This window comes from Ruditapes philippinarum, unplaced genomic scaffold (genome assembly GCF_026571515.1).
Source record: "Ruditapes philippinarum isolate M1 unplaced genomic scaffold, ASM2657151v2 ctg12506_1_1_1_1, whole genome shotgun sequence".
Taxonomy (NCBI): Eukaryota; Metazoa; Mollusca; class Bivalvia; order Venerida; family Veneridae; genus Ruditapes; species Ruditapes philippinarum.
The window spans coordinates 1-14,623 of NW_026864173.1; the positions used below are offsets into that span (position 1 = coordinate 1).

A 14,623-nucleotide genomic window follows, 5' to 3' on the forward strand; every position below is an offset into this window, starting at 1 on the left:
ACCCCGATAGGACATCAATTTCTCCTCTGGAGTCCCTATGACACTCATAAAATTTAGTGGTTTGCACCCTGGTGTGCTTTTCGTGTATAAAATAAATCTTTTTGCTGAATAGTCAAAAAGTGAACATCCGTTTTCAACGGAAGTAATTGCAATGTAAATAATTATGTCAAACTAGACATGCAGACGATTTAAGCATGCAACAAAGGATTATTTAACAAATTTAATCAGTGAAACGTTACAGATATGGTGGACATAGGATATCATCGTTATTTTGTCAAAAACCATGCTAAGAATATTCTGGAAACAGAAGGATCAGATTTCACAGATCATAACCGTGTAAATGGGTTAGTGTTTTGTTTCCTAAATAAAACCTAGCTTATTGTATGTTTATGATTTGTAGATATCATCACTTGCTTAAAGAATAAAAGAAAAGGAAAACTTCTCAAGTAGGCCTACAGTAAAGTACACTTAAAACTTAAAAGGTAAGGACAGTTTAGTTATTGTTACTCTTTGTTTATTTTTGTTACTGTTAGATTTAGTTGACAATTTCAGATAATCTCAGTATTTTTGTTCGGGGTAATAAAATAAATAACACATGGGTTTGTGAGTAACAGTAAAAATATCATCCCTCGTAAAAATACTGTTACCCTCGGCTACGCCTCGGGTAACAGTATTTTCCTTGGGATGGTATTTTTACTGTTACCCACAAACCCATGTGTTATTTATATAATAACACACACTTTCGGATTTTCTATGTTCAATAGGGAAAAATGCGGGTCCTGTTAGAATTGTATATACCATACCTGATTTAACCTTTTCTATTCTATATAACATACCCGATTTAGCCTTTTAATATTCTATATAACATACCTGATTTACCCTTTTTATATTCCATATAACTTACCTGATCTAGCCTTTTTACCATTCTATATAACATACCTGATTTAGTCTTTTTCTATTCTATATAACATACCTGATTAAGCCTTTTCAGATTCTATAAAACATTCCTGATTAAATCTTTTTATATTCCAAATAACATACCTGATTTAGCCTTTCCATATTCCAAATAATATACATGATTTAGCCATTTCAAATTAAGAAATAATATGTGCCAAACAGTGATTTTACTGCTCAATAACATCACTGTTTGGAGTTCAGATGCTGGGAAATATATCACGAGTGCGTAGCCGGATTGATATAATAATGCACATCCGAACGACAACAGTGATGTTATCAAGCAATAAAATCACGGATTTGGATATATTATTATTTCGATTCTAACATGACATCAACAAATAAATGTTGCCGTACATGATAATTAGCTAAATTGCGCCTTTGTTTCCGTACTTATTGTCAGCGCGTCACATGTCTAAATATAGAGCGTCAAACAGTATTTTTATTGCATAATAACACACACTTACGGTTTTTCTATGTTCAATAGGGAAAAATACGGGTCCTGTTAGAATTCTATATAACCTTTTAATATTCTATATAACATACCTGATTTAGCCTTTTAATATTCTATATAACATACCTGATTTAGCCTTTTAATATTCTATATAACATACCTGATTTAGCCTTTTAATATTCTATATAACATACCCAATTTTACCCTTTTATATTCCATATAACATACCTGATTTAGCATTTTCATATTTTAACTGTTTTTGTTTAGGAGACTCTTCTACCTTGCGTCTTTTTATCTCCTATAATATAAATAATAATACAAACAATTATGTTTTATTCAGTAATTTTCAAAAATGTTTATTGTATGAAGTAATATTTGTATTTTAAGTCCATTTGATTACCATACAGTGTCCAAATAAACAGTAGAACTTCTACATGGCAAACTTCTATAAGTTGATTTTCTTGTTCTGTCGAAGCAAAATGAATGTGCATATTGTTTCCCCATTATTCTTTATAGACTATAAAACTCCACGAGTCGGATGCCTTGCCTTGTCAACAGTCAACAGCATAGCTGTTAGTAAGGGCATTTTCTTCTTAAATATAGGCTATTTTTATCACTACTCTTGCAATGTACACGTACCTTTAACTTTATTGGCATTCAAATTGATTGTAACCATGTTATATGAGGATAAATTAAATTTTTATATTATCAAATATACAAATACCATGGAAAAGTTTTTCACTGACAGATCAAATGAAGGAATCTGTGATGGATTCTTAGGCAATGCACTTCAGGCCAATTAAAAAAAGCTTACATACCAAATTTTGAGTCAATCAAACTTATAGTTATGCTCTGGACAAGATAAAGTAAACAAGAGGGCCATGATGGCCCTGAAGTCCCTCACCTGTATATAGGCCCCCGTAGTGGGGCCAGTTTAAACCCCAGGGCTTTTATTTGAACAAACGTGGTAGACACCCATTAGAAGATGTTTCATGCTAAACATCTAAGGTCTAGCTGGTCAAGTTTTTTCTTTACACATATAGTTAAAAACAATGACACACCTGGGGCAGGGCCAATTTGGACCCAAGGGCTTTTATTTGAAAAATCTTTGTAGACACTTACTAGAAAATGTTTCATGCTTAATATCTGAACTCTAGCTATCCGGATTTTTCGAGGAAGATTTTTAAGTTTTTGCTATACACATATAAGGCAAATCAATGACCCCGGGGGTGGGGCCAATTTTGACCCCAGGTCTTTTATTTGAACAAACTTTTTAGACACTTACTAGAAGATGTTTCATGCTTAATATCTAAATTCTAGCTATTTGGGTTTTTTCAAAGAAGATTTTTAAGTTTTTGCTATACACATATAAGGAAACTCAATGTCCCCTGGGGCGGGGCCAATTTTGACCCCAGGGCTTTTATTTGAACAAACTTTTTAGACACTTACTAGAAGATGTTTCATGCTTAATATCTAAATTCTAGCTATTTGGGTTTTTTCAAAGAAGATTTTTAAGTTTTTGCTATACACATATAAGGAAACTCAATGTCCCCTGGGGCGGGGCCAATTTTGACCCCAGGGCTTTTATTTGAACAAACTTTGTAGACACTTACTAGAAGATGTTTCATGCTTAATATCTAAACTCTAGCTATTTGAGTTGTATCAAAGAAGATATTTTAAGTTTTTGCTATACACATATAAGGAAAATTAAAGACCCCCGTGGCGGGGCCAATTTTGACCTCAGGGCTTTTATTTGAACAAAATTGGTGGACACCGATTAGAACATGTTTCATGCTAAATATCTTAGCTCTAGCTCTTTGGGTTCTTTAAAAGAAGATTTTTAAGTTTTTACTATATGCATATAGGGAAAATCAATGACCCCCTGGGGCGGGGCCAATTTTGACCCCAGGGCTTTTATTTGAACAAAATTGGTGGACACCCATTAGAAGATATTTAATGCTAAATATCTTAGGTCTAGCCCTTTGGGTTCTTTAAAAGAAGATATTTAAAGTTTTTTTCTATCGGCAACCAGAGTTCTGCTTGGAATTAAATTATTTGAGCAATTTCTAAAGTTGACATCCAAAGGAACATATCTGTGAAGTTTGGATGAAATGGGCTTAGTGGATTATGAGGAGATGTCATTTAAAGTAAAAGTTTATGGACCAACGGACGATGGGCAGATGCCGGACGAAAAGCGATCACAAAAGCTCACCATGTCACTTTGTGACAGGTAAACTAAAAACTTAACCGAGATAGTGACAAGCTTAATATAATAGTTAAGCTTAAAAGATGGGTACAACTGCCATCATGAAATTACAAAGCTTGCTAACCTTATTGTGTGCCTTGACAAGCTAACAATACTGGTTTATCATACAACCATTATTTATAACATGTACTGATAATATATCAATCAGAAACAAACAGTAATACATAAACCAGTAAATCAACCAGAAACAAACAGTAGTTTATCAACCGGAAACAAACAGTTATACATGTACCAGTATATCAACCAGAAACAAACAGTAATACATGTACCAGTATATCAACCAGAAACAAACAGTTATACATGTACCAGTATATTAACCAGAAACAAACAGTTATACATGTACCAGTATATCAACCAGAAACAAACAGTTATACATGTACCAGTATATTAACCAGAAACAAACAGTTATACATGTACCAGTATATTAACCAGAAACAAACAGTTATACATGTACCAGTATATTTACCAGAAACAAACAGTTATACATGTACCAGTATATTAACCAGAAACAAACAGTAACACATGTACCGGTATATCAACCAGAAACAAACAGTTATACATGTACCGGTATATTAACCAGAAACAAACAGTTATACATGTACCAGTATATTAACCAGAAACAAACAGTAACACATGTACCGGTATATCAACCAGAAACAAACAGTTATACATGTACCAGTATATCAACCAGAAACAAACAGTTATACATGTACCAGTATATCAACCAGAAACAAACAGTTATACATGTACGGTACCAGTATATCAACAAGAAACAAACAGTTATACATGTACCGGTATATCAACCAGAAACAAACAGTAATACATGTACCAGTATATTAACCAGAAACAAACAGTTATACATGTACCAGTATATCAACCACAAACAAACAGTTATACATTGTACCAGTATATTAACCAGAAACAAACAGTTATACATGTACCAGTATATTAACTAGAAACAAACAGTTATGCAAATACCAGTATATCAACCAGGAAAAAGCAAAAGAAACACATTCTACCTCTTTTTGTTCTGTCTGAGGAACAGTAAATTTTCTTTTTGATTCTGTATGTTTTTTCTCAGCTTCCTGTGGACCTACAAATTTCAAAACACAAATATATAAGACTGTAGTTTCTTTTTAATAAAAGGGAAAATAACTTTATGTACTTAAAATTAAAATGTACTTTAATGAAAAAGGATAATTTTTAAATATAATATCAACTTATAAATCATGATTTTCTTGGAGAATCTCCACGATAATACCTTTACCCTCTCTAAAACTCTGCGATTGTGCATGGTCATGGGTGTTTCTCCGCGATTACTCTCAGAAAAACGAGGGGGATTAATGAGTTTGCTTAAACGTTGATTGCGGAGGAAGCACAAAAATTTGTACATTACACTCGAGCTGAACTGTAAATGACAAAGTTATATATACAAATATAATCAAAATTCAATCATTTAATGGTCAATGTCATTTAAACGTCAATGACATATCTTAATTATTATACATGTCTGTTTGGTCACAAGTGTTGTTTATTCAACGTGTGATTCAAATCCTAAAGTTTGTTTTGTCTAAGTATGAAAATAATCCATTGATTAAAAACCAAGTTACAAGTACAACGAATCATACAAATCATCAGTAAAAATTAAATACTTTGATCATCAAGGTCAGGGTCATACATGCGTCAAGGTCAATTTGAGTTTGATATACATTCAGGTCCTGGCTTTTATGATATTGTGACCTAATATGATGTTCATTTATCAATAACGGAATTACAAGATTTAAGATCAAGGTCACATCTAAATCATTCCTTACGTTTAATTGGTAGCAAGTCTTGTTTTGTCCAAGTTTGAATCAAACCCTAAATAACTCAAATAACAAAATTATGATAATTTAAACCAAAATTCAATAATTTGACTTGGACGGTCAAGGTCATTTAAAGTTCAAGATCTTGATCAGTTCAATCCTTTAGAAGGTCCTGTTTATTTTTTTTAAAATACGCAGATAATAAATTTATTAATTGACCATCAAGGTCATAAAAGAGCCAAGGTAAATTTGAGTTTAATAGTTATAAATGTCTTATCTTTAAGAATGTTCTGTTTTAATATGATGTCGATCGAGTCGTTTTTAACAAATTAAAAGCCAACTACAGAAATTTTTTTTATTATTCTAACACGCTTCGTACTATTTTCCTTTCAAACAGATAGGACAATCAAGTATATTATTTAAAGGTTAATACTTGGTTGCTGCTCGCCATTATGCGATAATGGCCCTCGAGTACATAATGTCCTTCGGGCCGCATAATGGCGAGCAGCAACCAAGTATTAACGTCTTTAATACCTATGTCCGAAATACAACGTTTAGACATTGCCGCTAATCTTGGTTGTCACCTTTTCTATGTCGATGTGAACAAATGTCTATCATACTGTACAGTTTGACACTCCGATTAACTTAGAAAACAAGACAACACAAAATAAATATAAGAAAATCGATGCCTTGGTGCGAAAGGGTTGTAACTCATAATTTTACCGAAAATGGTTTTATGGTATTTTTCAATGTAGGAGCAATATACACACATGTTGTAAAAATATTGAACTTGAAAGCTAAAATTAAACTACCAAAAAAGTATATATGTCCAAAGGTTGTAACTCAAACAGACATATTTTGTTGGTGCGAAATGGTTGTAACTGAAGTTACAACCGTTTCGCACCAACATTTTGATGATATTTTGAATAAATCCTAGTGCAAAACAGTTGTATCTCAATATCTTATATCATATTCTGTGAAATATTTAGTGGATTATTTCTTTCAAACTTACTGACAAGTTTATAAAACAGTCTCAGCTTCTGATTCCTTGTTATTTACATTATAAAATGGTAAGCTTTCATTTAGACATAATACAAGAATTTGAATAACTTACACATATTTCAAACATAAATCAATTCCAATGCTTGTTAAAGAAACAATATCATAGTACATTGCTTTATTTGACTAACAGTACTGTTATAGTGATTTTTTTTTCAACATAAAAATTGTCATTGGTATAATGTTGCATTGTTTGCAAAATAGCAAGAAAAAATAATGGACTCATTTTGGTTTTACGAAAATGAAATTACTGTAACACAAAATAAATTTATTATAAATAATTGTCATACAATATATTATGATTGTATCATAGTTTGGAGACTTTTGAAAACACGTCAGAGTTAAATTGCAAACCAATACATGCACATTGCTATAACTCACTGTCAGTCTGGAGCTTGCTTGTTAACTGGTTCATTTTTTCTGGTTATTTGTTTGGGTCGTTAGACCAAACAAAAAATGGTAGCGAAATTTCAGACTCTAATGCTGTTAATTGCAAATGCCGAAAGTAGTCCGCTTTTTTGAAGCGGTTACTTCCCTTTATATGTAACACCAAGGCCGAAAAATTCAGGGGAGATCACTGCGTAAATATGGTCACATGAAAGGTACATTAATTTTCAAGCAAAATAATTTCCGAATGGTCGAAGATTTCTAATATTGTTTTATTCTTTATAGATATACATGCTTATAGTAAGCGCCATGATTATTTACACAAGTGTTAAACAACAGTTAGCGTCGTTACAACCCTAATTTAGAATAAAACATAAATTCACCGTGGCGAGGGGTTTGCGCGCTCGCTTAGGAAACGAGAGGTCTGGAGTTCAAATCCCATTTAAGGCAACTCATTTTTTTTTTCAAATTGTTTAAGTCAAATAAACATTGGATTGAATATCAATGTTGCAATCTACTACAATTAAAGCGCTGGAAAGCATTGGGCACTATACAAAAACAAATTGTTTTATAATCTCACAACCTTCAACTTTATGACCCAAACAAATTCAGCGCCTTCTGTGCTTTGATTTTTACATATTGTGATGACAGGGAAGGAGATAACAGTAGAAAATTCATATTCAGATGCTTATACATTTGGTACTTTTTTCTTGGATGACTGGGAATGTGTTTTTTTTTTTGCCTAAGATACAAGAGAGAAAGAACATCAAAACAATCGGCAATCTGATTTATACTCTCATACAAATCCAACAGCCTCGTGTTTCGATGCTTTTTTAAATACTAAATATTAAAATAACTTAAAGAAATTATCTCTTTATGCTGACAAAATAAAATAACCTTTCCAATCAATTATATATCAGTAAATGAATGAAAGCCAAAAACCAAAATTAAAGAAGTATTTATTAGAACGTAAAAGAATAAATAAGTTTTTTGTCTCTCCTGAATAATTTCAAAATATTGAGTTACAACCCTTTCGCACCAAGGCATCGAAATGTTGTTATATTGTTATTTCTATCAATAATACAGAACCCTACTCTTCACATTTTTTGTGAGAATTACATTTAGATCTAGTGCTAGTTTTTTTATGAAGTTTAAAAAATTGTGCCATCAAAAATGGTTTCTGAGACTGTCTAGGCTCTGACCTTTTCGTACAGTCAATCTAAAATCATATTTGGAATTTCTGAGGTCTATTTTCTTGAGTTTATAAATCTTCAATGATAAGCTTGCTGATTGTGATTAATTATGTCATTTAAACTTTAAAAAAAAATGTGTACAAGTGACTACAGTTCATTCAACGTCAGCAGTCATCTTGAAAGTTGATGACGTCATTCTGCACGTGCGCTCATTCACTCGCCCATTATGGAAAAATAATGCCGAGTAGCAAGGCGGCCAAAATTGCATAATGACCTAGATCTTGCCATAATAACCCTGAAATACACTAGATTTTGTTACTATATATAGTAACATAGGTATTTAAACGCAATACATATACACAAAAATAGGTTATGTGATGTCATATATGACGTCAATGATCTAAATGACGTCAGTGACAATATCATTACCCTCAATATAATTTTTGCATATTCTTATAAATTCCTTTAAAATTAATGTATTAGAATGGAAATATATGTTATTTGTTTTATATTATAATATCATAATGCATGGATTATTGTTCAAATGCTTTGTAATAAATCACTCCGGAGTATCGGTCTTTGTGATTATGCTCCTGCGCATTTGAATGCTAACCATGCATAACTCTTTAAAAATGCACTCAAAATTGATATCTCCATGTATTAAATTCCAAACTGAATAAAAACATTATGATAAACCGTTCTAAAGTAATACTTCAGTTAATGAATACAAGTACTAGTAATTTAGAAGATCCTCTCTTGAACAAAATTATAGATCAAAAATATATACCCTAGTAGTAATCTTTAAAATATCATTCATATCTTTAACTGTTATTATAATCATTAAGTAACTGGTTCAAAAGGGTGACGTAGTATGCAATTGCATTATAATATCTACATGTATACATGTACATCAAATAAAAAGGTTTTTTTTTTCTTTCAGATAAACTTGAATTTCTATTGTACATACCTGTATATCTATGTTGAGATCGAACTTTTTCCATTTTCTTTTCATATTTTTCTATTGTATCTACATAAATATCATTTCCACTGTCTCGACATATCTGTTTCAATTTTTCATAATTTTCTCCTGGTGTAATGATGTTTCTGGTGCATAAAGTTTCAAATATATCTAGACTTGATTTATTGGCAATTAATCCTCGAGGCACATAAGTTCCGAAATGAAAAATTAAATTCTTATACTCTATGCTGTTTTCATCTAAATTATCGTTAATTTCAGAGATAAGTTTAATGTGAAGTCTGCGTAGTTCTGTTTGTTCCTCAGAGGAATTGTGATAGGAAGATGCCATGTTATCACTGATGAAGTCTGCGTAGTTCTGTTTGTTCCTCCGAGGAATTGTCATAGGAAGATGCCATGTTATCACTGTTTAAGAATAACCTGAGGACAAAGGTTGATATATTAATATACAAAAATAAAATACATGTATGAAATAATTTCCAGATGAAAAAAATGCATATAGAATTTGTGTAACTTGTAACATATTTTTTATGTAATATTTTTTATGTAACGTTATTGATCACATATACATGTAATTGCATTTATAATCTCAATTCAATTAATGGGGCTTGAAACCTGGAAAAGATATAAAGCTTTAAACTTAATTTATTTTATTTTTAATTGCACAAAAATAAAAAAGTAATAATGATTATATGGTCAGCATTAAAATTTAAGTCATTTGTTAGTGTGTTTTTCAATAGTAACAAAAACATAGACACAGTAGCAAATTTTAAGAAACTGCCTCTTCATGTCCCTGCGATATCATCCAAATATATCACCTAGAGTGCGGGTAATAATTACTATGTATATGCCAATTTGTGTATTGTATATCATCCAAATATATCACCTACATTGCGGGTAATATCACTATGTATATGCCAATTTGTGTATTATATATCATCCAAATATATCACCTACAGTGCGGGTGATATCACTATGTATATGCCAATTTGTGTATTGTATATCATCCAAATATATCACCTACAGTGCGGGTAATATTACTATGTATATGCCAATTTGTGTATTGTATATCATCCAAATATATCACCTACAGTGCGGGTAATATTACTATGTATATGCCAATTTGTGTATTGTATATCATCCAAATATATCACCTACAGTGCGGGTGATATCACTATGTATATGCCAATTTGTGTATTGTATATCATCCAAATATATCACCTACAGTGCGAGTAATATTACTATGTATATGCCAATTTGTGTATTGTATATCATCCAAATATATCACCTACAGTGCGGGTAATATCACTATGTATATGCCAATTTGTGTATTGTATATCATCCAAATATATCACCTACAGTGCAGGTAATATTACTATGTATATGCCAATTTGTGTATTGTATATCATCCAAATATATAACCTACAGTGCTGGTAATATTACTATGTATATGCCAATTTGTGTATTGTATATCATCCAAATATATCACCTACAGTGCTGTAATATCACTATGTATATGCCAATTTGTGTATTGTATATCATCCAAATATATCACCTACAGTGCGGGTGATATAACTATGTATATGCCAATTTGTGTATTGTGTATCATCCAAATATATCACCTACAGTGCGGGTGATATCACTATGTATATGCCAATTTGTGTATTGTATATCATCCAAATATATAACCTACAGTGCTGGTAATATTACTATGTATATGCCAATTTGTGTATTGTATATCATACAAATATATCACCTACAGTGCGGGTAATATATCACTATGTATATGCCAATTTGTGTATTGTATATCATCCAAATATATAACCTACAGTGCTGGTAATATTACTATGTATATGCCAATTTGTGTATTGTATATCATACAAATATATCACCTACAGTGCGGGTAATATATCACTATGTATATGCCAATTTGTGTATTGTATATCATCCAAATATATCACCTACAGTGCGGGTAATATATCACTATGTATATGCCAATTTGTGTATTGTATATCATCCAAATATATCACCTACAGTGCGGGTGATATCACTATGTATATGCCAATTTGTGTATTGTATATCATCCAAATATATCACCTACAGTGCGGGTAAATATTACTATGTATATGCCAATTTGTGTATTGTATATCATCCAAATATATCACCTACAATGCGGGTGATATCACTATGTATATGCCAATTTGTGTATTGTATACCATCCAAATATATCACCTACAGTGCGGGTAATATCACTATGTTTATGCCAATTTGTGTATTGTATATCATCCAAATATATCACCTACAGTGTGGGTAATATTACTATGTTTATGCCAATTTGTGTATTGTATATCATCCAAATATATCACCTACAGTGCGGGTAATATTACTATGTATATGCCAATTTGTGTATTGTGTCTTACAAAATCACAGGGCGCTTTATTTTTATGGAATTGTTTGCCTTCTTGTCAAGCACCTCGTGATCCAGATCTAGTCCAAGCTTTATCGAAAAACTTTAAAAAGCACAGGACATTCGGGCCAGTTAAATTTTAAATCTTACCAGACCTGGTAATCTTTAGCTGGACAAAATATATAGAGAAGTAATAAATAGATGCGTAAAGGAAACCACTTAATCATGCTTCCCTTGATAATTTTGAAAGAAGCATATTACTTCTTGTGTTCTGGGCCATATATTGACAGCTTTGAACATTCTTTAAAGACCTTATTTTGTAGGCAGACGTGTCTTAGTTTACTATTTATAGATGAACAATGAATGTGGAAACGAATATGAACAACGCTTACTCATTTTTGATGTAAAGCTTCAGGAGTTCTTCCTCTCTACATTTTGAAAACAAATTTGTATTGTACGCAAAAGAAAACAAAATAAAAGCTTTTAGACATTATTTGGTTCTATAAAAGATATTTAAAATCATGAATGCATGATTTTTATATTCAATAAAACATTTATTTACATGTTTTATTTTTTTATTATAAATAACTTTAAATAAGTTAAAAACATACATAAAAAAGACTTTTAAATCAACAAGTCATATTTGGTACCTTTAATCCGGCACAATATTGCTTTTGTACAGAGCGTGCAAAATATGTTACTTAAAAAGTCATATTCGGTATCTTCTTTCCGTCAAGGATATGACTTTTATTTAGAACATGCAACGTTTATAACTTGTACTTTTTTCATTTACGGGCGTCATTATAACATGTTATTATTATAAAATATCGTATTAAGAAAAAAAGATCAGAAAATTAATAAAATATAAGTCTGATTCGGTGTCTTCCGTCCTTCACGGATATGACTTTTATATAAAACATTGTATCGACAAAAATTCATAAAAAATAATTACTTTCAGTGATTTTTCTCGCTTAATTGGGAAGAGGCCTAAGCCTTTTGATTTTGGGAAAAAATATCGCTAAAATTGCTGATTAAAAAAATATACCGGTAGGTCATATCCGGTATTCAAAGTCATATCCGCAGATCTGACTCATATCCGGTATTAATTCATACCCAATAGGGGGTAATATTTGGGCAGCACGAAATACCCAAATATTGCCCAAATATACCAAAATATTGCCTAAACATACCCAAATATTGCGCAATTATACTAAAAATAAATGTTTTATACTAAAAAAGTGTTGTTTTAATCATGAATACAATATACACTTTCACTAAGATATAATCAAACATACCCAAATATACATTTTCCTATCATTGCCATCGTCGGATACCCACGGCCGAACCATTAACATTTATCAGCCGTGGGACTTTTTGCCAATATTCAGTCGATAAGAGGTGTGTCAAAGGCAGCTATTTCATTGGCTGCCTCACGATTTCATGAGGCGATTAAAACAAATCAAAACGCTTGTTCTGTACGACGTTCGGTATTACAGACACTATTGCCACAACCATAGACAACGTTAAAAGTTCAACATTGAAAAATCAAACAATTTCCAGCAAGAAAGCATGGATAATTTACTTTTACAGCCTGATGTTTTCCTTTCTGATTGATATCTGCTTGCAGAAGAACTGATTTGGCGATAGTTTTTGCCATTGATTTTAACAAGACACGTACAACAGTTTTTAACCGTGGGCGCTGCCATTTTGTTTCTTATTGTTTTTTACCTCCGCTGTTGAAGAATATAGATTTGTTAAACGCGATGTCATTGGTAGATATTTTACGCACCTGTTGCTGTATATCAACGCAAATCGATTCATTTTACCCACTGTTGATTGCATGTTATGTAACATGTTTATCAATCGCGGGTATCCGACGATGTTTTCCTGAATGAGATCTATCATCCTAAGAAGTTTCAAGTCCATAGCTGAAATGGCCCAGACAAAAATAAAGTATGAAAATTAACAAAGGGCAATAACTCAAAAAAATAAGAAGTGCAGAGTACCAGTTCTTGTGCACTGCACTTCGGGTCATTGTTAGAAGCATGCATACCAAGTTTGAAGTCAATCCAACTTATAATGACTGACTTATGCTCCGGACAAGCTTAAGGGGACGCCGACACCGACACCACCGACAAAAGTAACCCCTATATGTCGCCTTTTTCAAGGCGACACAATAAACTTTGAATTTCCAAAATCGGATAATAAATGGAAAAGCTATAGCCTATATGGTATTTTGTTAAGTAGGTATCCGTTGCGAACGGTAATTTACACATAGCGCTGGTAAATTATCGATCGATGTACCTTTATAGGGTGGGCGACAAGATATTTCAGCATTTATATGTGTTAAATCCCTGTAATATAAATCCGTGACATTATCAATGTGGCCATACCACGTGACTTTTCGGGTACGGAACACTCTGATTTTTCTCCCGATTCAGGTAGGTTTTTTTATTTATAACTTATTTATTACTCAACCGATTTTGATCAAATAATGCGCAGAGTACCCTTAATTATATCAGCTACCCATGATATATCAAAATTCTAAAAACCCCTGAATGGTTTTTGAGAACATTTGAGTACAGTTTTCTTCTCATAGCCGGGGCCGAGAGGAACGGTACACACTCATTTGTCATACTCAGAAGCGATTTCTAGCAAGACATATGTTTTTTGTCACTATTTCATAGAAAAATACATGTTAAATCTGATATATTTACTATGTCACTCATAATGTTTACAATATCAGATGTGAATAACAAGTATTTTCTGTATCATATTGTTTAATAAAGAATTTCAATTATAGCAGCGTTACTGTCTTATTATTTAACAAACAATGGCATGTAATATCCCAACAATTGGTCAATTAGCACCTGCATAATATACGACTCGATGTGGTTATTAATAATATCCTAAAAAAATATTCTTAATCAATAAACTGCATTTAGTATAGGTTACAATTTATTCCTAGTTATTTACGGTCCGCCCTGTCCCAAAATATGGTCTGCCTTGTCCGTAATTCATTAATGCATACACATTGGGTTGTTTCCCTTATTATCGCGAGGAAGTTACTTTATTCTCTATATGAATATAGATTTAATAAAATAAGGACACATTTTCCTGTG

At 31.9% G+C, this 14,623-nt stretch overlaps 1 protein-coding gene across 2 annotated transcripts; it reads right to left on the reverse strand.

Annotated features, from left to right (window-relative positions):
- Positions 1-732: 732 nt before the first annotated feature.
- LOC132724705 (uncharacterized) lies at positions 733-9,574 on the reverse strand. Of its 2 annotated transcripts, XR_009624952.1 has the most exons (4): positions 9,086-9,574; positions 4,694-4,767; positions 1,477-1,706; positions 733-880 (listed from the first exon to the last, which is right to left on the reverse strand). XR_009624952.1 is itself a non-coding variant. In XM_060709633.1 (3 exons), exons 1-3 carry the CDS (start codon positions 9,477-9,479, stop codon positions 1,617-1,619), a joined length of 558 nt encoding a protein of 185 aa, XP_060565616.1. In that variant the 5' UTR covers positions 9,480-9,574; the 3' UTR covers positions 733-1,616. The 2 variants fall into 2 exon arrangements, 1 of the variants encoding a protein (XP_060565616.1); XM_060709633.1 differs by having other exon boundaries at positions 733-1,706.
- Positions 9,575-14,623: the final 5,049 nt, after the last annotated feature.